The 27,208-nt window shown below is 51.0% G+C and overlaps 1 protein-coding gene across 1 annotated transcript; it reads right to left on the reverse strand.

Annotated features, from left to right (window-relative positions):
• Positions 1-24,402: 24,402 nt before the first annotated feature.
• LOC104253757 (galanin receptor 2b-like) lies at positions 24,403-26,989 on the reverse strand. Its single transcript, XM_009807305.2, has 2 exons — positions 26,532-26,989; positions 24,403-25,141 (listed from the first exon to the last, which is right to left on the reverse strand). Exons 1-2 carry the CDS (start codon positions 26,903-26,905, stop codon positions 24,403-24,405), a joined length of 1,113 nt encoding a protein of 370 aa, XP_009805607.2. The 5' UTR covers positions 26,906-26,989.
• Between the last annotated feature and the right edge of the window lie 219 nt (positions 26,990-27,208).

Here is a 27,208-nt window from a genome sequence, read left to right on the forward strand (position 1 = left end):
AGGGAGCATCAATCAGCAACAGGCCTGTGCAGGAGGCGCCCTGCTGGCATCAGAAGGAGAGAGGTGTGGGGCTGAGATGTGCATTGGCTTGGTTCCTCTAAATATCCGATCCCGGCGGAATACGTGAATCCATAGGTGCTCAGCTTGAATGTGACAGTGCTGGGCTGCATCCTCAATCTACGGCTTAGACCGGAGGGAGCTACTGGCGTCTCAGCAAGCCAGGAAGGCAGTGTTAAAGTAGTGGAAGAGCTGGGTGGAGAGGGAAGGCCCACTGCAAAGCCTGCCAAGAGTGCTTGGATGCCTGGAGCTTTTTGGGGCAGCTGGTGAGAGGCAGTGTCTGTTTGGGTGGGGGATGCTCTGACAGAGCATGTACTAGGTAAAATATTAGGCATTGATTTCTTGCTTCTATGGTTTGAAAATCCCCAGCTGCCTTCTATTTTTAATAAAGCACACCTGTTTCCAGACTGAGCTCTGACTCAAGAAAATTATTAGTGTTCAAAAGGGAATGTTAACAAGACCTTGAACACTCCCAAGCGAAGTGGGTAGGGGACTGTTATGGGTGCTATTTTGGTGATATTATTGCTGCTATTTTTTCGTTAAGAGAGAAGCTGAGGAACAATGAAGATCCTTGGTGCACGCGTGGAGTGGGAGAGGCTCTGCTGGAGAGGCTCAGGCCTCAGCACGGTCAGATTTCTTTGCTGTCTAGTGATCTGGAAGGATTGCTGGCTGGTCCTGCTGCTGTCCTCGTGTTAATAGGCAGAGGAGCCACGTGCAGTGGGTGAGGCTGTGTGTAGATGTGGTGCTGAGTCCTTGAAAGCTTGGGCAGTCTTCTAGGTCCTGCCTGTGTCTGGGGAGGTCTGAAAAAGAGACAGATGCACCATTCCACAAGGACCCACAGACTAACAATCCTTTCCATCAGCCAGGGGCTCGGGTGAAGTCAGAGGGGGTAGGAATCCTTCAAAACCAGGTACCCTGCACTTTTCATACAGAGACTTACTGAACACGACTCCTTTGTTGGTCCTTGCAATTTATACCCAGATGGCTGCTCGCTGTGGTAGCCGTAGCTGTAGTCTCCTAACCACTGCAGGTCCCTCAGTTACGCCATTCCCAAAATGTGGTGGGCTGTAATCCCCTGGAGACATCCACTTCCTTCCCAGATTTGGGCAATAGGAGGGAAGATCTCATTGGTTGGCCTCGGCTGCACAGTGAGAATTGGGTTTGCCCTGCCTCCACCTCCTCCTGTCTGCTCTGGTGACATCTTTCCCCATGGACAAATCATTGGCAGAAGCAAGAGCACGGTTTTGCCTCTGCTGCGCTTGCTGCAGGGAACTTTGCTGTGTGTCCCACAGGGTGGTATCACCCTGCTCCCTGCTGCAGGCTGGGCCAGGCTGCCACGGACACCATCACCCTGAAGGAGGGAGCGTGGGGGCTCCAGCTGAAATCCGGTGCTTCATGTCTACCTGGGGTAAGATCTGGGGGGGAAATTTTGTCCCATCTGGGATGAGGAGAACTTCCACAGTATCGATACAACTCTTGCTGCGTAGAGCAAGAGTTCTCTGCAGAACTCATGGTCCGTCACGGATAAGATAATATCGCACAGGTAGAAAAGCTTGCCTTCTCTGTCCAGGGTGTGTACGGGTGCACATGGAGCCTGTCCCTCGGCTGTCCCTCAGTGGTTCATTGCATACGTGCAACACCCTAGGAGCAGGGAGCACCTGGGTGTGCAGAACACTGGCACCCAGGTGGCCTATTTGAGGTGGGAGACAGAACCGGTTCTGTTTGCTGGTAATCTTTGCAGAAGGTGGAATCGCTTGTCCTGATTGCTGTGAACAGCGGGACATACAATGTGTCCCTGCTTCTCTCTCCTCCAATCTAATTCGAGCCAAATTCCACCACCACTCAAATCGTGGTGTCAGAATAGAAGCATTTTCAGGCGACTCAAGCAAATGAATGTTTTACCTCTCAGCTTCTTATCAGCAGGGTCCATAATTCACCTGAAAGATATTCATGTGCACTGATTTATTGCCCAGAGACGGGAATGACGTTTATGTCTCGTTGTTGGGCTGCTGTTTGTGAGAGCTGGGATGGGGGCAGTGATACTAGAGGAGATGGTGGCTGGCTAAATGTGCCCGCATGGCCAGCTAGATGACTGAGTGGGTTTACAGGCAGATGGAAAGTTAGCTGGGGAGGTTGAAAGCTTGAATGGGTGAGAGGCAGAATGCTGCATTTATTTGCTGAGTGGCTAGATACGTGCAAATAGACATGAGGAAGAACTAGGTTAAGCAGCTGGTGAAAATAGAGAGGTTGTGTTTCACACGCCTTTGGGTGCAAAAATAATTTGTGGTCCTGGAGAAAAGACCGTCTCCAAAATGCTGGAGCCAGTGTGGGAGGTGGTCCTTGGTTCTCGAGCACCAAAATCACTCAGCATCTCCCCATTATGCTCATTCTGCTCCCCCTTTGCTGTGTTCCCACTGCTGGTTGAGCTGCTCTCACTGTCCCTGAGCTGTCTTCTGCCCCACTAAACCTTGGGACTGGGACACCCTCTCGCTGGGCACCCCCAGGAGACCGTGGCGTGCTTTCAGCAGCTATGACTGCTGGGTGTTTGGAAGTGCAAGGTAGATGTGAGAGCAATTTCTCCTTTAAGTAGATCTCCAGGCTCCATGTATTTTGTGGGGGTGTGGGCGATGCCGCTCAGGTTATCAGCGTGATCAGCCCACATTAGTGAGACAGATTTGGGGCTCAAATCCCATGTAGGAAGTCAGACCATGAGTGAAGGAGACAGGGAGGGAATACAAACACTCATACCAATGCATGAGAGGGGCCAACGGAGCCACTTGGTGACTTTCTGCTCAGGTGAGCTGCGCATCAGAGGGTATTTCTAGCCCTAAGCTCACCCCAGAGAGCCTGGGCAGTCAGACGGCGTGCCCTGCTCCTCTGCGAACCTAGGATTGCACAAGCTCCTGGAAGGCCCATCATTGGGGCTGACCTTTAGCTTTTCTTTGAGAAAGCCTTTGACCTGAGCTCAAACGTCTCCACTGTTGGGGTGGAGGATTTGCTGCCAATTCCAACAACTAGCATCCTGCCCGGTAAAAGAAATGCACGCTTTGCTTCCAGCCTGAGTGTGCGCAACATCCGTTTCCAGCTAGGTCTGAGATCCCAGCCTGCAAATGGGGCTTCTCTTTTTTTCTTAGCACAACAAGGCAATATTCAGCCGGATTGAAATGCCAAATGCTTATCTTCTCCCAGCCTGCCAAACAAGATGGGTGATGAAGGATCCCACATCACTAGTAGTACTCACTCAGCAATGATTCTCCCTTGCTAGCTGTGGTTTGTGGTACAGACATTTTAACGGGGTTTTAACCCACTTAGTGTGCATTATTCTGATTTTGTATTGTTCTGGTGTGTTAATCAAGCATTCAGGGATGGTCTGGTAGACAGTGCCAATCAAAGTGGGGTTATAGAAAATAGCTCTCATCAAAGTTACTTGATATTTTTCAATGCGATTGGGTATTTCACGTAAAAAGACATGTGCAAAAGCTCTGTCCTACCATCATGTGACATATTAATTAATGAATCCCATTTCAGCTTTTCCATTTTTTTCCTGAGCTGGCATCAGGCTGATGGCTCTATAGTTACCTGTGTCCTCCCAGTTCCTTTTGCAAATCTCTCTGCCAGCCCTGAGACTTTCCGAGGAGTTTGAAGATGTACTGAAAGCCGGTGTTGGCTGGCCTGAGACTTCCTAGAAAATTTAGATGCAAGTTTTCTGGTTCTGCTGATTAAAGCCTGTTTCTGGGGTTTCTGTTGATTGCCAGGTTTCATTACTGCTGGGGATTATTTCAGCATCCTGTGATAGGAACACATTATGTCCACTTGCCGAGATGGAACAGAAATATTCATTAACTCTTCTGTCCTGTCTGTGCTAGGATTGCAGCTCCTTAAGGTACTTCTGTTGGCTATAGCAACCTCCTTCCTTCCCTTATCAGTTTTCTAGCTTTGGTTATTTATTATACATTGGTTCATTCTTAACTGCTTTCATTTTCTCTCCTAACCGATCTGTTTTGTGGATTGTTTTCTTTCCCCTTGGTTTTTCATGTTACTTCAGGTAGTCTCCTTTCCTGACTGTGGAACTGTGTATTTTTTAGCCAACAGTAAAACATCCTGAAAAAAAAATCCAGTTATTATATTTTTCTGTTTCAGTTCTTTTGCTCTTTCCCTCTGTCGATCTGGTACCTGTAAGGACTCTGTGCAGAGGAGATGGGTGATGTCTTCTGGTTATACATCTAACTACATTTAACTTTTTCTGCTGCACTGTAATAAATATACTCACCTCACACTTCTACACACCAAAGCGATTGACAGGTCTTCTAAGACTGAACGCTGCTCTGTCAAGCTTAAGTGTGATGTATAATCTACTCATGCAGTGCTTTAATTTAGGAAACTATCTTTGCCTGTTCTTAGAAATTCCAGGGATATTTGACTCCCGGCAGGCAGATCATGCTAGCACTGCCACTCAGAGCAGAAATTTCCTGTGATGCAGTGGCTGTTTCGGGTGTTGGCAAGACAGGGGGATTCACAGCTGCATGGGTTAAACACTGCTCAAGAATCTCCTGTTCACACTGCTTTAAATTAATCAGAGGAAAAGATATCTTGGAAAATCCAGTTCTCCCAGCAAAGTCCCTCCCAAGCCAGCTGGGATGAGATGCTGGAGAGCTGCAATCCCACGCCAGTCCTTGCCCAGGGTAAGCCATTGCCCCAAGGCCAGGACGCTGCTGCTCCTGAGCGGTTTTAGGGTTTGTGGCACTGGGACTAGGGGATGACCAGTTGCTGAGCAATCTCATTTCACTTTTGCTCGCAGGAGCCCGGTGTGTTGGTTCGCTTGCTCTCTGCCATTAGCTGGTGCTGCGGTTAATTCACAAACCCATTCCCTTTGGGGCTGGACCCGGTTGCGCTCTGCACCTGCCTGATGCTCTCTCTTTGGGCTAACACGCTGACTTTTGCTGGAGCAGGGCCCAGCAGCCACGGCTGCTCCCCACTTGCTCCAGAGCCAGCCAGGGATGGGAGCGTTCTCTGCAATCTCTGACGGTGCCTGCTCGGGGGCCTGATGTGCTTGGGATCTCCTCCACCAGAAGAGCCGGATCCCCTTGCTTCCCTCAGCTCCGTGCCCATCCCCTTGCTCCCCATATATGTATATATATAGGGAAAGCCCAGTGGTGGAAAAACCAGGAAAGGCAGCTGCAAACTCTGTAATGACCTGAGTGGTGCTGAGATCAATAGTGCTGCCATGGGGCAGTGCTGGAAGGATCTTGGCGTGTGCTGGTGGAGGGTCTCAACGGACATACCTGTCCTCTTTAGTCCCAGAAGAGGACACCCAGGAAGCACAGTGTTTCTCTTCTGCAGCATGGCCAGTAAAATACAAGGTAAAGCTGGGCAGTCTTGAACTAAACCCCTGGTTTCCATTTCCTTCCTTGCTGGGGAGCTTTGCCTGCGCTGCGCTGCTGAGGGGTCTCCTGGGGAGAGGCGGGGGGATGCACAGCCCTTGCTGGGAAGCTCCCTGTGCTGAGTGGTGTAGCATGGGAGGAGGTAATGGACTCATGATGCTGCCTGGCCCTGACTGGTGTAGACCCCAGGCTGGGGCTGGTCAAGGAGAGCTCTGCATTGCTACAGGTAAGCCTTAAACCTTTTGAGTGATGACTGTAGATATTGTGCCCCCCCTTCTTGGGAAAAGTGATGTGTTGATATAACCCCTGAATGCAGAGCAGCCCTCTGGCAAGCTTTTACAAGCTCATCTGTGAGCAGCAGGGCTCAAGAGTTTGCAGAAGTGTGGAGGTAGATTTGGCCTGTAACTTTGTCTTAGCTGTCCTAGGGCTGCACTGGTTTAGGTCTTGTTTTGTTTTTCCCCCTCCCCAAAAGAGTCCAAAGTGTGGTTTGCTATTGCCTGGGAGACTCCTGCAGGCACTGGGTAGCGGGAACCTGGAAGGACTTAAACTATGAGTACCTGCAGTCCTGAAAATCCTGTACCCTTCTTGGAGTGAGCCTTTCTGCCTTAACTCTGCTTCACCTGGGGAGATGTTTGCAAAGCCCTGTGGGGCTGAGTGACAGATGCTGCCTTCTGGAGGAAGGTAGCTGTGATCCCAATGGAGCCCTGGGGCAGCAGAGCATCCTGAGCTCTCTCTCAGAGGACTTGACTAGTAACAGGCTCTGCAGAGCAAATGGGGTGAGCTGTGTCAGAGTGGCTTGTGGGCAAGCTGGTGCTTGTTGGCCTTGATACATAGTGAAGGTAGAAGTTCCCATCCCAAGGAGTATTTGTGTCATTGGAATGGAGCAGCTCTGTCCCATGCCATTAACTTGTGCTAAGTAAGTCAAAGTGATGCTGCTGCTTAGGCCTGGTCAAGTGGCTGGTCCACTGGGTCTGTCTGCCTGAAGACAATAAACAGGCCTGATCCAGCACTTACAGGAGCTAACGGGGCTCTTTCTATCAAGGGGAAGACATAAAAGGCACATTTAACCCTGTGGTCAGTGCAGCTGAGCTCTTCTGTGGAGAGTCTCAAGTCCCTGAACTGAGATGGTTCTGTGGCACTGGGGGTTGCACAAGGGTAGGTGCTGCTTTCGGCTCATAGCGCTTCCCCAGGGAGAAAGGAAGAGCTTTCTCTCCTTGGTCTCTCTAAGGAGCATCACAAGGTCTGACTTTCATATGCATATATCTGTCAGCGTCAGCCCTCAAATCAAGCTCTGAAGTTGTCAAGAGTGACCAAGGGCCTTTGGGGCAGTACAAGTTGTACGTCAGGGAGCAGGGCAGCACTTCTGAAGAGCTAAAAGAGGGGTTTGAGCGTGTGGCCTTAAGTCCCAGCTCTTCTGTGGCAATCTCTTTTGCATCGCTGGGAGCCTTCTCCCCACCTCAGAGGCGTAGCTTCTCCTGGGAGCATTGGACTGAGACCTGGTTTTGATGGTGCAGTTCTTCAGCCTGTGGCAGAAGGGTGAAGGAAACCATTGAAGTGTAGTTTTCCCTGGTGGGAGCAAACCTGTGCTCCCGGCTGGATCTCCTGCTCTGCAGAGATGTTTGCTACTGCTTGGGTTTGAGGGCCAAGGAGAGCCTTCAGGAGCGTGCTGCCAGCTGTCAGGTCATCTGAGCATTGCTAAGCCGTGGTGTTCAAGTGGGATCGCTCGTTCTCCGCACCGGGTCCTGTGCACAACCGCAGCAGCTCGTGATGGAGTCAAAGCACAGGGGAGAAACTCATGTTGTTTTAACCGTGTGCATTTGGCTCTTCGCCTGCTTTAAAATCATCTCTCTCCAGGAAAGCTTTTTCATTAAAATCGTCAAGGAAAAGATGCAAGCGGCTTCGTACAAAACAGCACCAAACATCTGGGAAAAATTTAAGCTAAGATCGACTTATTCTAGATTTAGCTATTGGCTGGGGCAACAGCCAGCTGGGAGTCATTATTACGAGCAGGAAGGACATGGGTAGGTGTTGTGGGCAGGAAACCATACAGGACACAGTACCAGGATTTTGCTGTCTAGCACAAAGTCAGGATGAACACTTCATTAGAAGCAAGCTGTGTAATGTTCTAATATTAGCAAATCTGCAAACAGCTTGCTCTGTCTGCAGCCTTTGTACAGGCTGTGCTCCGGCACGGCATCCACGTGTCTGGCCGCGCCGGGGGCAGGCGGTGTGCCGGGCTGGGAGTGCAGGGGTCTGGGCTGCCGCTAGCAGAGCTCCCTGCACTGTGGGGCTGTGCTAAGGGGCGCAGTCCCTTTGCTCAGAGATCCGATGGACAGTATTTGGAGGCAGTGGCACTGACAGATACTGGGGAGGTGCGACATGGGAGAGCCTTCAGACTGCTCCACGTGGGCCTTGCGCAGGGGTTTGTGCTCACATGTTCCTGCATTGCGTATTCCCCTCGGGTTCTGCTGCTCTAATTTGTGAGGTCTCTCTATGGTTGTCAAGTGTCTTCTGTTTCAGGTTTTTGGGCAAGAGCAGTTGATGAGATGGCTTGAGCACAGGCTGAAGTAATTCTGTTAATGGAGAATACTCTCTAATGGAAAATCTCTCTCATGTGTCAAAGCTGTTGGCATGAATTGATTACAGTGCATCAGTCTATTAGCACTAAACAATTTGTGCTTAAATATGGCTTGAAATATGCGCCTTTCTCTGGGAGGGCCTGATCCAGAACCCAGCCCAGCAAATTGGAGCTTATCCAATGGACTCCATTTGGATCCTTTTATTGATGCAGTAGTGCAAATTGGTGTGAACTTCCAGGCAGTCGCAGCCCACAGAACAAATGGATGTCAGGACTGTAGGGCTGAGAGGATTGTTTTTGCTCAGTCTTGCAGGGACAGTTGTGTCTGGAGGTCCCAGCATGAGGAATGAGCTTAACCATTGCTGGCTTTCCACGAAGGGGCAGGTTCCATGTTAACCTGTGGCTACTGAGATGAAGAGGAGCATGGGTGGGTTGAGATGGCCTTATCCTTTGAGGCGGCTGGTGTCTTCTGTGCTCGGTCCCAGGTAGTGGCAGAAGAAATGGAAGATGTAGGACCAGCTCTCTCATGCTTGTCTGAAGAATAAGTTAAAATCGGTGACTGGAGGGCAAAAAATCTGTGACTCCAGCTCTAGTAGGAGCTCACAGTTCCCTCCCCTACAGCTGCTCCCAGAGCTGTAAATCCTCACCTCGCTCTCCCAGTGCCAGGACTTGGCTTGCCCTGGTGCCTTTAGACTAATTCAGAGAGCTGCCTGCTGCAGTAAATCTGGCAGCAGCATCCTGCTGTGAGGCACCCATGGGTGCTTATGGGCCTCTTGAGGGGTGGGAAGAAGGGCATGTGAGGAGGGGTGCCAGGTCCCTGGGGTGCCGATGGGGAGTAGGTGGGCTATGCGGGAAGGAAGGGTGAGGAGAGAGGGACATTTCAAACTAAAACTTGTGCTAGCAGGGCACACCTCTGCTAACACCGAGGCAGGGCATTTTCCCTCTCACCATGTGCCTGGTGCTCCCTCAAGCTGGCTTATAAAACAGAATAATTGCGCTTGTGAAGTGCCCCCACTTCTAACAGCAGCAAGGACTGGCTGGCAGAGTCCTATCCTCCCCACTGGTGTGTGGCAGTGCCCAAGGCCAGCCATCTCCTCCACTGCAGAGCAAGAGTGGTGCTTGTGGCTGCTGTCCCTAGGGACCCCGTGCCTAATGCGAGCAGCCCCCAGGCACTGAATCTGGCAGATCTCCCTCTCCGGACCCTTCTCTGAAGGGCCAGCCCTTGGGAAGTGAAGTCACCCCCCCCCCTTTTTTTTTTTTGAGGACTGTTTGAAGATGGTGTGTGGATGATGGCACTGGGGAGGGGACAAATTGTCCCCAAGAATAGGCTGGGTGATGGGAATCTGCGTGCAAGTACTGTAAAAGAATGCTCTGGCCGAGCTGATTTCCTGCGAAACCCAGGTAGCTCCTGGGTGTGCTTGGCTATACAGTTGTTACAGACAGACCTAATGAATCCTCACTCTTGCTAAAGCCTTGCACTTTGGTTGTGACTTGAAGAATTATTTTCTCTACCGAGAGGAGAAAATTAGCTCTTCTTTTCTTTCCACCCGCCCCCAGCCTTTGTTGCCCATTTTGTGCTGTCCCCTAGACTACTTAGACTCTGATGCTTTTTTGCTATACAGTAATTCCACCTTTATACCCACTGCAGCCCCTCCATCCACCCAGCCCAGAGGAAAGCAGGTAGCATACTGTCTCTTGAGTGGATTATGTCTGCCCACAGGTCCCCTCCAAGCCTCATGTTATATTCCCTGGCCTTGGTTCAAGACTTGGCAATCTGGGAATGGTTTGACTATTTCCACTGATGCTTTATGGCTACATGGGGACAAAAACAGATGTGACTTACACAGGATTATGGATACGGCAGTCGTGTGGGCCTTGAAGCTAAACACAACTCATCCACTGAGTGCAGTTTTGTAAAGAAATTATGTGTCCACCCAGAAACATCAAGCCGAATAACAACGCTGGTGTCCCCAGCACAGCTTCTTTTTCCATTGACTGGAGCATTATTCATCCAAATGAAATTATTGTTCTCTGAGAGTTGAATACTCTTGGTCAGCGGGGAAGGTTGGACTTGCCGTAAGAGCAGATGGAGCCATTTATTTCTGCCTGGGTTGATACTCATTGCTCTGAAGGCATCGGGAAGTGTTGTGACTCCTGTCCTGAAGCACAGACTATGTCATTTTAATGCCAGGTCATGCTACAGGCTCCCTAATCACAGCATTTACATAAGTGATATATTGGGAGTATGGAGAAGCAGGCGTGGGAGAATGCAGCCCAGCCCATGCGCGAGACAGGCTCCACGCTCAAGGGAGATGTCTGCCTGCTCATGTCTTTACTGACCCCAGATGAAATCTCCAGGACTCGCATCTCCTCCTTGACTGTGTTACCATTGCACTTATTAAGGGTGCTGCCAGGTCCCTGCACAAGCCACCCAGCTAAATGATGGTGCATGCCTATGCCGATGGCCTTGAATTAGTACTGGTCTCTGTCTGACGTTAGGAGAGAAGGGTATAATTAAGGTAATTACAAGCCATTCAGTATCAGTCAGGGAGAGCAAACTGTCTTTCATATGAGAAAAACACAGCGTGTTAGTCTGCCCAAACCATCACAACACAGAGCAAAACCAGAGATCTCCAGTCAGCCCAAGGAGAAACCCTGGCAACAGTGCTGGTGGGCTCTGTCCCCAGGACAACCAAAACTCGACCACCAGGATCAGATGAGCTCCCAGCACTCCCCTCAGATTGGGGTGACTCCTGGCTCTGCCATGGCTCATTCCTGGGGCTGGGGTTGAAAAGGGTGCTGTGGTCGTCTGTCTGGGTGCCTCGGCAAATCTTGAGGCATTACTGTTAACACTGGATGACAAGGAATTCATGCTGTCCAGCAAAATAGATCCAGATGACAAGGAAGCTCGAGAATATTGCTCACTCTCCTGCACATCAGGAAGAAATGAGATCTGTCAAGTTATTTACAACTGTAAGACGTCTGTAAATGACTTGACAAATGCAGCGTCCTTCCCAGCGCTCCTGGGTGCCACAGCTGCCTTCCAGAAAGCTGCATACTCCAGAGCTTGTTGGGAGCCCGGGGTGCAGTCTGCTATGGGGGGTGTCACGGTCCGTTCAGATCTCTCAAATTTACAGGACAACGTACTCTGTGATTTAAACTTTATTTCATGAGCCTATTAAGAAATACGGCAAACAAACACAACGAACAGGGTCTCAATCCCCTTTTGCCCAGACTAGTCTATCATGTGAATTCACTTATTCACCATTCAAGTCATAAGGTTGCGTAACTCACAACCCACAACTCTTAATATCGTACACCTATGAGCAAAACAAAAAGAATTAGTTCCCTAGCCTATGGTGAGAGTGCTCATCCTTTCTCCTCTGTCACGATGTAAGCATCCACTCCGGGAAGCCTCAGCAGTCTGGCTGCTATCGGATCCGCTTCAAAAGCTTTTTGGGTAAGCTGATGTTTTATACCCTCCAGCTTGGAGGTTTGGTCTATACCATTTCCATAAGTTAGTGGATTCTGAGGAAACTGCTGGACAAAAGAGAATGGCTGCAGGAGACAGCCAGCTGCAGGTGATAATGGCTGCATCATGGCCCTTCAGCTCTTTCTGGCCACCTGTCCTGCCTATGTGGTGCTCTCGCTTTGACCTAATGGCGCTGCTGCCAGCATACATCAGGCCTTGGCATGAGCTGGGGTAGCCACAATCTGAGCAGGAGTTGAGTGAAGAGTCACAGGGGGGTGACTGCCAGGCACGGCCAGCGGCTGCCACAGAGGACACCTACCTAACGCGTAGGGCTTACCTGATGTGCTGCTAAGATGGACAACTGTGGGATGACGCCTGTGGCCAGGCATTCACCTCCCTCTGCTCCTGCCGTGTCTCAGATAGCAGGGCTCCCGGTGGCTCCTGCTGATGGCAACACTTGTCCTGAGCCCCTAGGTGGGCACTGCCCCTCACTGCAGTGTGAGGAAGTAGCTGGGAATCGGGGCTGTTGTGCTTGATACTGGATGACGCTGTCGTGCCTTGCAGTGAAGGGCTCATGGCTTTCAGGGCAGGGCACATAAATGCTTCCAGATCCACTCCCAGCTCTTTGCCCTGCTACTGGCTTTCTCAGAGCAATCTGTACCGTCCTCCTTGGCTGGAGAGCAAGCCTCATCTCCCTCGGAGAGCTGTAGAACTCCCTGCGGGGTACAGGAATCTCCCAGAAATGAATGATATGCTAAACAGTGCCAGATTCTCTCTTTTGTGGGCTCCCTGCCTGTTCCTGTTACTAGCACACCTTCCCTAACTGCTGAGTGCTGCTGTGGCAGCTTCTAGCTCAGGAGGGAAGAACCACTATCTGCTTCTTAAATCGCTCCTACATCTCCATGTCAAGCAAACACACCCTGGGACTGAAAGGGGATTTCACTTGACCACTCTTTTGCTACTGCAGCGATGCTGGAGGGACCTTTGCTGATGCTGCCTCGTGTCACGTGCAGGCACCTCTGACCTAGAGTAGTTGCTCTGGTTTTGGGAGCCCCACCGTTAGCTGCGTTTTGCCTCGCTGGAGTCGAGGCAATTCAGGCACATTGAGCTATGCATGACTGTCTTCTCTGTGTCCTTATTGCCTGGACTGAAAGCATGCATGGAGCCCTGCCCCAACGTGCTGCTGTGCGGAGGGACGCGTCTTAGTCGTCTGCTGCCTTGGGATTGAACGGTTGTGGCTGAGATTTGTCTGTTGAACCCTAAAGTGTTACCTGAAGGTTTCTCTTGGCAATGCTGTGCTGTTTGTGGGGTTATTTTCTTTACTTTTAATTGAACGTGTCCAAATAAACTGCAGTTGCTTTTTCCCACAATTGTATTTATTTCCTTTCAGTCTCTCTCTCTCTCCCCTGCCCCTTCCCCCCTCACCTTAAAAGACCTTGCCAGACTCGAACTCCTGGCTCTTTCTAGTGAATAGAAAGATGCCTGCTATGGAGAGGAAGAGTGAATCATGTTCTCCCCAGCACAAAGCAGGAGGGACCCCTGCATCTTGAAGGTCATTGGTGGAAGCTGCTTTGTGCCTGGTTTGTTGTGCCCAGGTGAAAGTGGGTGGTGTACTTGGGCATGTAGATTTGAGACATGACCCTTTGTATCAGATGTAGAAAATTATTTTGACTGGCCGCATGAGCCAAGGACAGCACCCGTATGTGAACAGGCAGATGCTGTGGCATTGTAGGAAAAAAAGTGTGTGAGATGCCTGTTTGATGGGTATCATTAAAACCTCATGTCAGGGTGGAGAGAGGTAGAACAAGCAAAAGCCTAAAAAAAATCTGGTATGTGAGGGAAGATTGATTGAACCAGGGTTCTTCTGCTTCTGTCCTCCTTGTTCTCTTGAGGCTAAAGTCTTCATATATCGCCATCATCGCTGCAGTGTGGAGGTGATATCTTTTCTCCACCTCCAGTCAGTGAGATGAAGTCCATGGGCTTCAATTTGCTGAGGGACAGATTAGGCACTAAAAAGAAATTGTGATGGAAAAGCTGGAGGAGCTCTTTGTGGGAAGATCTGAAGAACAACTCTCACTGGCCCAGGCATATGGGGCCTCTCCACGGTTTTGCTCCCCATTGTTCTGGCCGCAGCTCTAAGCCAGCTACCCCCAATAATCAATACAAATGAGGAAGCCGGTCAAGCCCTGTTATAACCAGCTTGTTTGTGTTTTCCCCTGGGGCACCATGCGCAGGGGCTCCCCTTCATGCCAGGCCTTCGCTGGCACTTTGCCATGGCTTTGGGCAGGCATCTAGTTTGAATTCTATCAGGATTCCCAAAATACAGGTGCTTCTTGGAGCTCTGTTCACTTCAGATGTTCTGTCTGATCTTGCTCTCTGTCATCTTTAGAAAGAAAAACAAAAATAAGTGAAAACCAGCCAGAACAAACAACCAAACATAAAATGACTCATGGACTGTACAAAGTGTTCTCCACCATTAGGAACAGCCTTTTAAATCTCAGAGCTTGTTACTCTCCTGATTTATTCTCCTCCTAACCAATTTCTGTCCCTTTTTGTCTCTAATGGCTATTAACGTGTTTTTCCACTTTCTTCACCTGAATGGGCTGATGATTGTGTTACTGCAGTTCAAGAAACTGTGAATTGAGCTGAATGCGCAAGACGGGTAGTAGGAGACCATTAGCACCCACCACTGACTTCTGTACAGATCCTACATTAATATGGTCACCTTTCTGCATGCCCTTTTCTGGTGGGAACTGAGCTGGGATTGTGAACAAACTCGGTTCTTTGGGAGATTAATCCTCTCATAGACTACTTGCTTGATGGAAAGATAATTCTCCCTCGGCTAATGTGGGAATGATACAGGAGAACCAAACACAGGGATAAAGCATGGTCCAAAACCCACTGAAAGGCGGTGATCTCTCCTGGTGGTGAGGCGCTCGGGCCAGACCTGGCAGCGCTGCCCTGGGAACAGAGAGTCAAGTCTGAGACCTGTTGATTTGGTTTGATCCTTCAAACCAAAGAGAGAGACGTGCAGGCAAGGAGAGAGCTGATGAAGGCATTGGAGGCAGTGGAAGCTGCCCTTGGCTGGGGAGCCCTGGCTGGAGGTGGCGGAGGCTGTGCTGGGCAGGTTTTGCAGAGCTAAGAGGCTGTTTCTCTGTAATTTAAGATTGCTGGTCTTCTGACCCCACGACCTCTGGCACAGAGGCACTTTGAGGAGGAATTTTATTCTAGGAGAAAAACCTCTCTGCTGACAAAAGTAAAGTCCTTCAGACCTCCCCTAGACCCTGTGTATCTTCCATTCCTTAAAAAAACCCCACTGAATGACCAGAAAACAAGTAGAAAATAACTTCATAGTTGGTAAAACCATGAGGAATCTGCACAGGAATGAGCACAAGTATGCACAGATACACCCAGCCACAGATAGACTAGTACAGATAGGAGGGGGCACCTTAGCTGGCACTCTCAAATCCTGATTTATAATGTTGATTTTAGAGCTCGATGCTTGGAACGCCCCTTTCACAGCTCTGCCTGTCCTGCTTGCTGGCTACTCTGACCTGCGGTTTGCTAGTCATCCCCTGCCGCGCTCAGGACAGGTCTCTGCAGTTGCTGACATCTGGACCCCCGGGACCATGTAAGGTTTGCCCCGTAGCTGGTAGGCAGATCCAGCCCCACATGGAGCTGACTGGTGGTCCATGTGCCTGGGCTCAGAGTGGGGACCTCACTTGTGCAGGTGACTGTGCGCTGGAGAGAGGTACTTTGGGCCACAGGGGTTGGCAGGATTTAAGTCTTTGCATGGGATGCCCCGAGGAGGGACACATCCCCTTCCTCTGTCTGGGTCAGTGTCTGATTTGGTTCTAATTGCTGAGCCAACAGGTAAGTGCCTGCTCAGTGGTAATCAAGCCTGGTCATTACGGAGCTCACCTTACTGCAATTGCTCCATACATGGGGATTGAATTTGGGGGTGCTGTGTAAAATAGGTGATTGCACAGCCATGGCATCAATCCTGATGACAGCAAGTTCACCTGCTGCCCCTCCGCATTTCTGCTGGGCCCTGGCCCCCGTTCCAGTGTTCCTTCCCCAGCACAGAGGAGCTGAAGCAGCTGGTTGTCTCCAGGGAGGGCAGGTACAGCAAGAATAGAGGAATGGCAGGCACTCAATAGGTACAAAGCCTCCTGTCAGCCCAGCACTGAACCTTTGTAACAGGAGCTATAGATGATACCTACAGAATACCTGTGGATTTTTCACCCCTGAGAAAAATCTTTGCATTTGGACATAATTGCTTGTATGGTCCCTGTTAGGAAGACAGCAGAACCTTGCCAGTCATGCACCCAAGGGACCTGGGGCAGCTCTTTCTTGTCATCTCTAGAGCTTCCTGAGAGAGCTGTGTGTGACCAAGGGATATGGGTAACCAGGTCTGCTGTCCCCCCAAGCAAAACACGAAGGGGTGGCCTGTGCTGTCTTGTAGACGTGTGTGGGAGGTAGGGCTTAACTGCTTCTCTTCAGTGAGAACTTTCAAGTGCTCTGACTGGGCCCAGTTTGCAGTAAGCACAATTGCTTTATTTATTACAGCAGCTGATGCAGAAGGCCGTCCAAGCCAGAGCACGTGCCTCTGCTTCTCACTGTAGCCTCCTGCCCTCCCTCCACCATCCTGGCTCAGCAGCATTACCAGGGTTGGGGCGCAGGGCTGTTTTCAGTCCCTCCAGACCATGCACATGGCAGGGCATATCCGTACCTGCCAGCAGTTCTGGAGGGGAGCCCAGCCTAGGTATGGTGAGCTCCTGAAATCCCTGCACGTGCCCCTTTCCGAATCTTGCATCTGCCAGCAAAGGTTTTTATGCAAGGGACAGTGTGGCTAGTTGCATGGGATAATGCACTTCTGTGACTGGGTTTTCTCCAAAAAGCGAGCGTGACTGTAGCTGAGCTGAGATCTATACGGGGAGTGAAGGTTTTCTGATGGCTTTTGAGTTTGGGAGGGAGGAAATTATCTACCTTCTGCAAAACAAACAACCTAAATCCAGTTTTCTTTGGGTGGGAACAAATCCACAGTTACTTTAGATCGAACTCCTCCATCCAAATCACATTTTAGAATTCCTCTCCTGGTCTGAGCACACCAGGAGCTCTGTGCTGCAGGCTAAATTTTCAGTCAGTTTGGGGAGAGTCTTAAGAGTGTTTCTGTGTTTAAAAAGAATTAGGTACTTTCATGAAGCGTCTTCTCCATCTTGCTGTGATCTCTTTCCGAAATGCTCTATTTTGATCTTTGCAAACAAATGTGGCTTTCTATTTTGAGAGGAAAAGATTTTTCTCTATTTGAGCAGGTGAGACACAGGTTAACCATCTGTGTGCACTGTAAGTAGGGGGCTGCTTTCTTCCCAGCCAGGATTGATACCCCAGGCCCCAACTTCATCCATCCCACTTTGTCTCCTCCCATCAACTCCCAGATCACTTCCAGCACTAGCTTGACCTAGTGTCTGAAATTGCCATTGGCAATTGAACTCAGTGTGTGCTCCTCAGGGTCCATGCAGATAACCGGCTTAGGTGAATGAGATCTAGGGACACAACATTCTCCTTTGGGGATGGGGTGAGAAGTGAAGCCCACAGGAGAACAAGTCCAGATAAACTCCTTGGAAAATCTGCAGTCACCTGCCTCCAGAGAGCAAGAAGTCTAAAATACAGCTACCACTCAGCACCTGCCTTTCCTGTACTGTTGTCTATGCTTGGAGCTCACCAGCAGGGCTCGTGAGCAATGATAGATGCATCCCAGTTTGGTAAGTTCTTTATGGTGGCTCCTGCCCAGATTATTTTTTTTCACCCAGGAGAAGAGTTCTGTTGAGAATGCTCTATCAGTAACTAGAGCTTTGCTAAAGGCCACGGCTATGAGTCTGATTCAAGCAGAGAAAAATCAAAACTGGTTCCTTAATGATGAAGGTGAGGCAGAGGAGGTGTGGGATGGAGCAGCTGGAGGCTGTGTGGTTATTTGCAGAAGTGTGGTTAGCTGCAGAACTTCACTAACACTCATGAAGGATGGGATGCAGAGGGACTGCGCTGGAGTTGTCTCCTGGAAAACTCATACGTGTTCATGACCTCAGGGCCTGAACTAGAAACAGCAGTCCTTGGGGATCAGCCAAAGGAGAGGTTGCCTGTTGCGCGTGAGTTACACTGGTCTCAAAGCAGGCACCGCAAGGTGATATCACACAAAATGCCTATCAGGAGCCCCAAAGAGCCCCCATCTCCTGCCAAGGCCCTTTGCAGTTGATCAGACTGGAAGGAGGCAGCTGCTCAAAATGGAAGGGGAAGATATTTTTTGTTACCAAGGGCTCAGTGGGACCAAAGAACCAGCCTCATGCAGCATCTGGTTCCCCTTCTGCTGAGCCCAAGGTTTCCTTTGCCTGGTTTGCTCCTGAGCTGAGTCTGGTGGTGTTGATGCACCAGGCATGGTATGACTGGCGGAGGTGGGAGCTGTAAACCTTGGAGTGGCTGCTGGATTTCTGTTGTTTTGTGAGTATTGACTAAGTATTTCTGGGCTGAGGGAAGCTCTCTGTCACTAATTACAGCTGCCTGGCAGAGGCACCAGGGGATTCCTTCCCTGGCAAGAGCCAAACCAATAAGTAGTTTGTTTATGGCACTCACCATTGGATGAATTTATTACAGCAGCCAAGAGCAATCCTGAGAGTCCTGTATTAGTTTCAAACAGGCTGGAAATTGCTCTCCAGTTCGTTAAGTCCAACTCTTTTGTGAATGAAGGAGAGTAAATCACTGTTCATCCCCTTTGCCTTACCAGAGGGACCTCAAAAGGCTGCCCTGATTGATGGTGGAGGAGTGGGGAAGCATAGGAGAGTAATGTGTTCTTCACAGAGGACAGAAGAAAGTAAGACCTTGTACCAGGGGCAGGGGTTTCAGCATGCATATCTGAGAAGATTCCTTAAGACTCAGGATGGGGACTTGCCAGAAGCACCTGTGAGAGGGCATTCCATTGCTGGAAGTGCTCTGCACTGTCCTGCACCCATGCTTGCTGGGCAAGCTGCTGTCCTGGGTACCCTGCTCTGCCAGCCAGACTCTTGCTGCCTGGCTCTGGTTGGAGTGTAGGGTCTTTGGGACAGGGACCACCTCTGCTCTGGGTTTCTACAGCATTGTGCCTGTGAAGTGAGGGACCATAGCTGGGATTTCCAATCTGTCCTGCAATGGAGCTGGTAGCAATGCTGGACAAGTGGCAGGGCTTTGCCAGTGGAACTGGGCAGGTGTGTGGAGAATGTAGCAGGCTGGTTTTGAGGCCCAGACATATCTTGCTCTGTACAGGTCCCAGTGGTCCCAGTAGAACTGGAAGGAAGGTATGCATTATCCCAGTGTTTGCCCAGCTCTACAACATTTGAATCATCTTTTGGAAAGGTAGGGTAGCCCCTGAGTTAGCAAGGAGAGTTGGTTGGACTATATTGAGCACAGCAAGGAAGGAGTGGTAAGTTATTCCAAGTTTTGACTACCTACGTGCTAGCCTCTGATGTGGAAGTGTCTTGCACTTGCAGATTTTGGCCTCATAAAGCCACTTTCCATCGTCTACCAGCAGTCGTGGCTAACCAGGGAGGTCCCAGCACACTGGATGTTAGTGAATGTGACGCCCATCTTCAGGAAGGGCTGGAATGGGTATCCAGGGAACTACAGGCTTGTCAGCCTGACCTTGGTGCTCGGGAAGATTATGGAGCAGATCATCTTGAGTGCCATCACGCGGCTTGTACAGGACAACCAGGAGATCAGGCCCAGTCAGCATGGGTTTATGAAAGGCAGGTCCTGTTTCACCAACCTGATCTCCTTCTCTGACAAAGTGACCCACTTAGCGGATGAGGGAAAGGTTGTGGATGTTGTCGACCTAGCCTTTAGTAAAGCCTTTGACACCATTTCCCACAGCATTCTCCTGGAGAAACTGGCTGCTCATGGCTTGGACGGGCACACTCTTCACTGGGTAAAAAACTGGCTGGCTGGCCGGGCCCAAAGGGTTGTGGTGAATGGAGTTAAATCCAGTTGGCGGCCGGTCACAAGTGGTGTCCCTCAGGGCTCGGTATTGGGGCTGGTCTCGTTTCATATCTTTATCAATGATATGGATGAGGGGATCGAGTGCACCCTCAGTAAGTTTGCAGACGACACCAAGTTGGGCGGGAGTGTTGATCTGCTGGAGGGTAGGAAGGCTCTGCAGAGGGATCTGGACAGGCTGGATCGATGGGCTGAGGCCAATTGTATGAGGTTCAACAAGGCCAAGTGCCGGGTCCTGCACTTGGGTCACAGCAACCCCATGCAATGCTACAGGCTTGGGGACGACTGGCTGGAAAGCTCCCCCACGGAAAAGGACCTGGGGGTGTTGATTGACAGCCGTCTGAATATGAGCCAGCAGTGTGCCCAGGTGGCCAAGAAGGCCAACGGCATCCTGGCCTGTATCAGAAATAGTGTGGCCAGCAGGAGTAGGGAGGGGATTGTGCCCCTGTACTTGGCGCTGGTGAGGCCGCACCTCGAATGCTGTGTTCAGTTTTGGGCCCCTCACTCCAAGAAGGACACTGAGGTGCTGGAGCGTGTCCACAGAAGGGCAACGAAGCTGGTGAGGGGTCTGGAGCACAAGTCTGATGAGGGGTGTTTGAGGGAGCTGGGGGTGTTCAGTCTGGAGAAGGGGAGGCTGAGGGGAGACCTACCTGAAAGGAGGTTGTAGAGAGGTGGGTGCTAGACTGTTCCCAAGTGACAAGTGATAGAACAAGAGGAAATGGCCTCAAGTTGTGCCAGGGGAGGTTTAGACTGGATATTAGGAAAAATTTCTTCACTGAAAGGGTTGTCAGATGTTGGAACAGGCTGCCCAGGGAGGTGGTGGAGTCACCATCCCTGGAGGTATTTAAAAGACATGTGGATGAGGCGCTTAGGGACAGGGTTAAGTGGTGGACTTGGCAGGGTTAGGTTTACGGTTGGACTTGATGATCTTAAAGGTCTTTTCCAACCTAAATGATTCTATGATTCTATGAAAACTTGGCTGTTTTGAGTTACCATCAGTCACAATGAGAACTATGTTTCTCAGATCAAGCATTCCTTGGCTTCTTAGTCAGCTGGAGTGGCTTTTGGTTGAGAGCCTCTGGGTAAGGACGAAGGGGCAAGCAAATAAAATGGATGTTGTGGGAGTCTACTATTGACCACCCAGCCAGGACAATGACACCAATGAATTATTCTACAAGGAATTAAGGGATATAGAACAACTGCCCTTGGCCTTATGGGTGATTTTAACTTCCCAGACATCAACTGGGAATATACTACAGCAGATCCCAACAGGTCCAGGAAATTCCTGAAGCACGTTGAAGGTAACTTCTTGGTGCAGGTACTGAGGGAGCCGACTAGGAAAGGTGCCCTCCTAGCTCTGTAGTTTGTAAACAGAGAGGGACTCGTGGGCGAGGTGGTGATTGGTGTCTGGCTTGGTCACAGTGACCACGAAGTAGTTGAGCTTCAAATCGTTGGCGATAGGAGAAAAACTGCCACCAAAACTTTGACCCTGGATATGGGGAGAGCGGACTTTGGGCTGCTGCAGGAGCTAGTTAGCAAGGTCCCCTGGAAATCTGCTTTTGAAGGTATTGGGATCCATGAAGGCTGGTCACTTTTTAAGAGCCATCTCTTAAGTGTGCAGGAGCAGGCAATTCCAAAGGGTTGAAAGCCAAGCAAGCGGCGCAGAAGGCCGACTTGGCTGAGCAGGGATCTTCCTCCAGAACTTAGGCAGAAAAGAAAAGTGTACGGGCATTGCAAGCAAGGACAGGTGACATGGGAGGACTGCAGGGATGCTGTTCGCCACTGTAGGGAGAAAATTAGTCCAGCCAAAGCTCAATTAGAGTTCAAACTGGCCAGCGCTGTGAAGGACAACAAAAAGGGCTTTTTTAAATATGTTAACAGCAAAAGGAGGACCAGAGATAACATTGATGAGGTCAGTCACCTCACAAATAGGGATGTGCACAAAGTGGAGATGTTTAATGCCTTCTTTGCCTCTGCCTTTAACACCGACGATGGGCCCTGGGACCCCCTGAGTCCTGTGTTGGAAGACCGTGACTGGGGGGATGATAAACTCCCAGCTGACCCTGAACTTGTTCGAGACTTGCTGCTCCAGTGGATGTGCATAAACCTATGGGGCCCGATGGGATGCATCCCAGGGTACCGAAAGAGCTGGCCGATGTCATCGCGGGATCTCTCTCCATTATTTTTCAATAGTCTTGGGAGTCTGGAGAGGTCCCAGTCTACTGGAAGCTGGCAAACATTGTCCCAGTTTTTAAGAAGGGTTAGAAGGAAGACCCTGGTAATTACAGGCCTGTCAGTCTCACTTAGTGCCTGGTAAAATTATGGAGAAGGTTATTCTGGGAGTTACTGAAAAACCCTTGAGAGACAACGCAGTCATTGGTCACAGCCAGCATGGGTTAACGAGGGGAAAGTCCTGCTTAACCAACTTAATTTCCATTTGTGACAAGGTGACCCATCAAGCTGACCAAGGGAAGCCAGCAGATGTGGTGGGTTTGGACTTTAGCAAAGCTTTTGATACTGTCCCTCGCAGTATCCTTCTGGATAAAGTGCCAGCACACAGCTAGACAAGTCCATAATGCGTTGGGTGAGCAATTGGCTGACGGGTCGGGCTCAAAGAGTTACAGTGAATGAGGTTACGTCAGGCTGGCGACCAGTCACCAGTGGGGTTCCCCAGGACTCAGTTTTAGGGCCAGCGTTCTTTGATGTTTTTATAAATGATCTGGACGCAGGAATCGAATGTACTTTAAGTAAGTTCGCCGACGATACTAAAGTAGGAGGAGCTGTGGACTCCCTCGAGGGTAGAGAGGCCTTACAGAGAGATCTGGATAGGCTAGAGAGCTGGGCAGTCACCAGGCGTGTGAAATTTATCAGGAGCAAGTGCCAAATTCTGCAACTGGGATGGGGTAATCCTGGGTATACGTACAAATCGGGGGACGAGGGGCTGCAGAGCAGCCCCACGGAAAGAGCTCTGGGTGTTTGGGTTGATGGGAAGTTGAATAGGAGTCAACAGTATGTCCTGGCAGCCAAAAGGGCCACCCGTGTCTTGGGTGCATCAAGCACAGCATAGCTAGCCGGTCAAGGGAGGTGATTGTCCCACTCTGCACTGCACTGGTGCAGCCCCACCTCGAGTACTGGGTGCAGTTTTGGGCGCCTCAATACCAGGAGGACATCAAACTGTGAGAGTGTGCTCAGGGGAGGGCAACCAAGACGGCGAAAGGTCTCAAGGGCGAGACTTACAAGGAGCGGATGAGGTCACTTGGCTTGTTCAGCTTGGAGAAGAGAAGGCTGAGGGGTGACCTCATCACTGAGGGGTGACCTCATCACAGTCTACACCTTCCTCAAGGGGGGCAGCGGAGGGGGAGGCGCTGATCTCCTCTCTCTGGTGACCAGCGACAGGACACGAGAAAATGGAATGAAGCTGCATCAGGGGAAGTTTAGACTGGACGTTAGGAAAAGGTTCTTCACTGAGAGGGTGGTTGGTCCCTAGAACAGGCTCCCCAGGGAAGTGGTCACGGCACCAAGCCTGTTAGAGTTCAAGGAGCATCTGGACAACACTCTTAGTCATATGGTTTAATTCTAGGTAGTCCTACGAGGACCAAGGAGTTGGACTTGATGATCCTTATGGGTCCCTTCCAACTTGAGATATTCTATGATCTCCGGTGATTTAGCAATGGCAGAAAGGCACCCACTTGCATCTAATCAGCCCTGGTAAGGGAGATGAGAGTTTTCATTCCTGAAGCTCCAGTGGGTTGAGTGCATGCTTAGATCCTGAGATACAGCATGCCTTGAAGAGCATCTGCTCCACTATGGAGAGCGAGCCTTCTCAATCCCCTGTGCAAAGACTGTGCCATGTAGGCAGGAAGAAACATAACTGAACTAACCACTTAACCCTGCCTCAGCCCATGAGCTCCTTGCCTGCCCAGGGGACCTCTGAAGCATGGTGGTCAGATAGCGCTGCTTTTATGCACTGACAGTAGACTCCTAACTGTGGAGGGTGGAGGTCATTTATCTTGGGAGAAAAATATCAGCTACGCACTGGCCTGCACGGGGACCTGGCGACTGTGTCAGCAAACACGGCTGTGGAGGTGGAGAAAGGAGTGGGGACACCAGCAGGGTTTGGCGCTGCAGACTTTGCTCAGTGCTGGTTTTCATGGTGCGCTGTGATTTATACCAGTTAGGAAACAGGCTCCGCTGTGGTATGGGGTAGCCCATCCCCACCCCAGATGACCACCGCAGGCCCCACTATTGCCTGGATGAGGGAAGTGCATTTATTTGCTCTGGGTAAGAAAGACATTTCTTTAGTATGTACAGCAGCAACATCCCGCACATGCAGAGAGCAAACAGCCCGCCCCACATCCCAGGGGAAGACCCAGTCACTGGGAGAGCAGCACAGCCAGCACCAAAGCCATCACTGCAACCATCCACAGGCTGTGCTGGACTGCTTTCCACACCACCTTTGCTTGCCTGGCCCTGCCTGCACTGCCCATCTCCTTGCCATTCCTCCTGTGGGAGCCCGTCTGGCCAGATGGGAGGGACACTGGGAGGCAGAAGAGACTCTTTGACAACTAACCAATGTGTCCAGAGCAGTGGGGCCATGGAGCAGAGGAGTTGGAAGGATGAGAGCCAACAGAGGAGCTGGAGCTTTAGTCCTTGGAGTCCAGGTGGTCTGAGGATCAGGAGCAAGTCTGGGTCCATTCCTTCCCTTGCATGCAACATGTTGTGGGGAGGTGGCTCAGGAGAACAGTTGGTGCATGGAATGGGAAGGAACGACAAGGCCAGAAGCAGTGTACAGCAGTTTCTGGCTTGCCTTTCCAGCATCCTCTCTCACCCAGTGGGAAAGGGTGGCCTGAAGCTGGTGACACAGCTGAGCTGGCAGATGGTGTGGAGCTTAGCCACTAAGAAGTATGAGGGGGCTTGGAGGAACTGGAGGGGACTGCCATGGAGGCTGGGTTCAGCTCACACCTGTTATTCTCCTCACGCATCTGGGACACTTCGGTGGAGCCTGCCTCAAATCCAGGCACAACGTGGGCAGCGTGCACCACATGCACCTTGTTGCGGTGCTTTTTCCTCAAGAGACAGCTGAAAACTTTTTTGAAGCCCTTGCGAAAGTGCTTGGAGACCAGGGCGTAGACGATGGGGTTGAGGCAGGAGTTGGCATAGGCCATGCAGTGGGAAAGCAGGCGGAAGGCGTAGGTGGCCTGGTTGAAGGGGAAGTCTCCGTAGAGGTATCGGAGGATGACTACGTGGTAGGGCAGCCAGCAGAGGCAGAAAAGGATGGTTACAATGATGATCATCTTGGTTACCTTCCGCTTGGCCTTCTTGGACTCTGATATGTCCTCCAGGGGGTCCACTGCTGTCCACAGGTACTTGATGGTCCTGGTGTAGGAGAGGCTGATGACTAGCACTGGGATGACATAGCCGAAGGCAAATGTGCTGGTGTCCATGACCTTGCGTCTCCACTCCTCCCAGCCAGGCATGCAGATGTAGCTGGACTCCCACTCAATCAGGTCATAGTAGCTCAGGTAGGGCCCAGCAAAGACCACAGAGAGGCCCCAGATCACAGCCATGGCAGCCACTGCATTGTGGGGGGTCCGCAGCTCCCGGGAGCGCAGTGGATAGCGGATGGCCAGGTACCTGGAGGAGAGAGCAAAGCAACCAGCACTGAGATTTCAGCCAAGCTCTGGCTGGCCATATAAACTCCAGGGACAAGAGAGTTTCCTTTATCCCCTATGCGTTATCTCACACCCTCTTTGAGATACAGTCCTGGGTAAAGCAGCTTTGCTCTTTCTAGCAAGGATGCTGCTCCTCCCACAGGCTTAGACTGGCTCACCCCTCCGTACGTGGTGGGGTGGGTTATGTCCCTGAGCTAGGGCCAGAGAGATCGTGCTGTGGAAACCATGCAGATACGTACTGCTTGGCAGAATTTATCCAGCAGAAAGAGGTCTGAACTGAGGATTCAAGACCTGGGGAAGCTTCACCATGGAGGCTCCTGCCCACTGAGGGCGTATTTCCAGACTTCTCCGGCTTTCAGATCAGCCTGGCAGGGGGGTAGATTTGGTCACTGGAGCTGTGGCTGCCTCCACCTTGTTACCAAAGGGACCAGGTGGGCCCTTGCCTTTTGGTACTGTCTGCTTCCTCAGGCCAGCCCAAAGCAGGCAGTGATGGTCTGTCTGCTCCCTCCCGTAACAGTGGCCAGATATGGTGTGATGGCCAGCTCTGCTCCCCCACCTCCAGGCAACGCCATAGGGCAAAGATGTAGATGTCAGCAGGAGGCAAGGTGGCTTGGTGCTTTTGGGTAGGGGATGGAGAGGAGCTGTCAGCTCAGACAGGAGTGCACCTGCTGCAGCCTCAGCCTGCCAGCATCCACAGAAAGATGCTCATTTGATGCACTCTAAGGCCCAAAGAGCAGGCAGATAGAACATGCAATTGGTGTGAAGGGTCATGTGTGTGACAAACCCTTGTTGCTTGCCGGTCCTGTCATCCTGAAAGCTGCCGGCAGCTCTGCGAGAATCGCTTCACGTCACGCTGAAAAATGCAGCTACCTCTTGGGTTGAGCACTGCACTACAGCACACAAGTGCCACCAGAAACGGAGAGAACACAGACACTAGCACCTTGCCAAAATGTCCTATTCTTTGAGATACTACCCCCGGTTCTGAGCTGGCTGGAGAGGCAGACCGCACTCACGTGATGTAGGTGCAGGGAAGCAAGAGGCTTAGACCACAAGAAATCTCAGGTCTTCCTCGTGACAGCAGCCAAACTGTATAACCACTGGAATCCCAGAGGACTGGCGCAGACAGGAGCAGCACCAGCTCTGCACTTGAGAGATCTGGAAGTGCTGCTTGGGGGTTGTTAGGGCAAGGGAAACACAACTGGTCCTCAAACTGCTTTTGGCATGGATTGATACCACTGGGGTTTGAACCATCTGCCTAATGGTGGTGGGCCACGATCTTCCCATGCCCTCACTCAGCCCAGCTTCTCAGATTGCCCTCCTTCCCCTACCCAAAGGCATCTTTAGACTGTTACCTGTCCACAGAGACAGCAGCCAGGGTAAAGCTGCTAGCATACATGGTGAGGTAGATGAAGAAATGGACAGCCTTGCAGATGAAGGAGCCGAAGACCCAGCCCTCAAGGGAGTAGATGGTGGCCTGGAAAGGCACGCAGAAGACAATGAAGAAGAAGTCAGCCAGGCTGAGGTTGAGAATGAAGAGGTTGGTAGTGTTGTGGCCCATTTGCCCGTTACGTAGCAGCACTGCCAGCACCAGGCTATTGCCCACTGTGCCCAGGAGGAAGATAAGGGAGAAGACCACAGGGACAATGACACTGGCAGGGCTGAACTGGTAACTGTCGGAGGAGTTCCAGTATTTAGCCAAGCTCGCGAAGTCCTCATGCTCTGTCATTCTGTGGCGTGGCGAGATGTTGGAGCCTGGGGCAACACAGGGAAAGATGTGAGAGACTGGAGAAACACTGCTTAGCCTGTTAGCTTGGCTGGTGGGCCTCTTGGCTCACTGGAGACACAAAGCCCTGTTTTCAGCTCTGTGACCCACATACTTTTCAGCAGGTTCCTCTGGACACTGCTGGCCTGGAGGACAGGTAGGGTTAGGTTGGGGGTAAGGGGTGCCATGCTCCCTCATTCTGGCCCTGGAATGAATCCACAGCCCATGTCCAGATGCTGGCTTGGACTGATGATGCTGGAGGTGAGG

This window comes from Gavia stellata, chromosome 18 (assembly GCF_030936135.1).
Source record: "Gavia stellata isolate bGavSte3 chromosome 18, bGavSte3.hap2, whole genome shotgun sequence".
NCBI classification, from domain to species: Eukaryota; Metazoa; Chordata; class Aves; order Gaviiformes; family Gaviidae; genus Gavia; species Gavia stellata.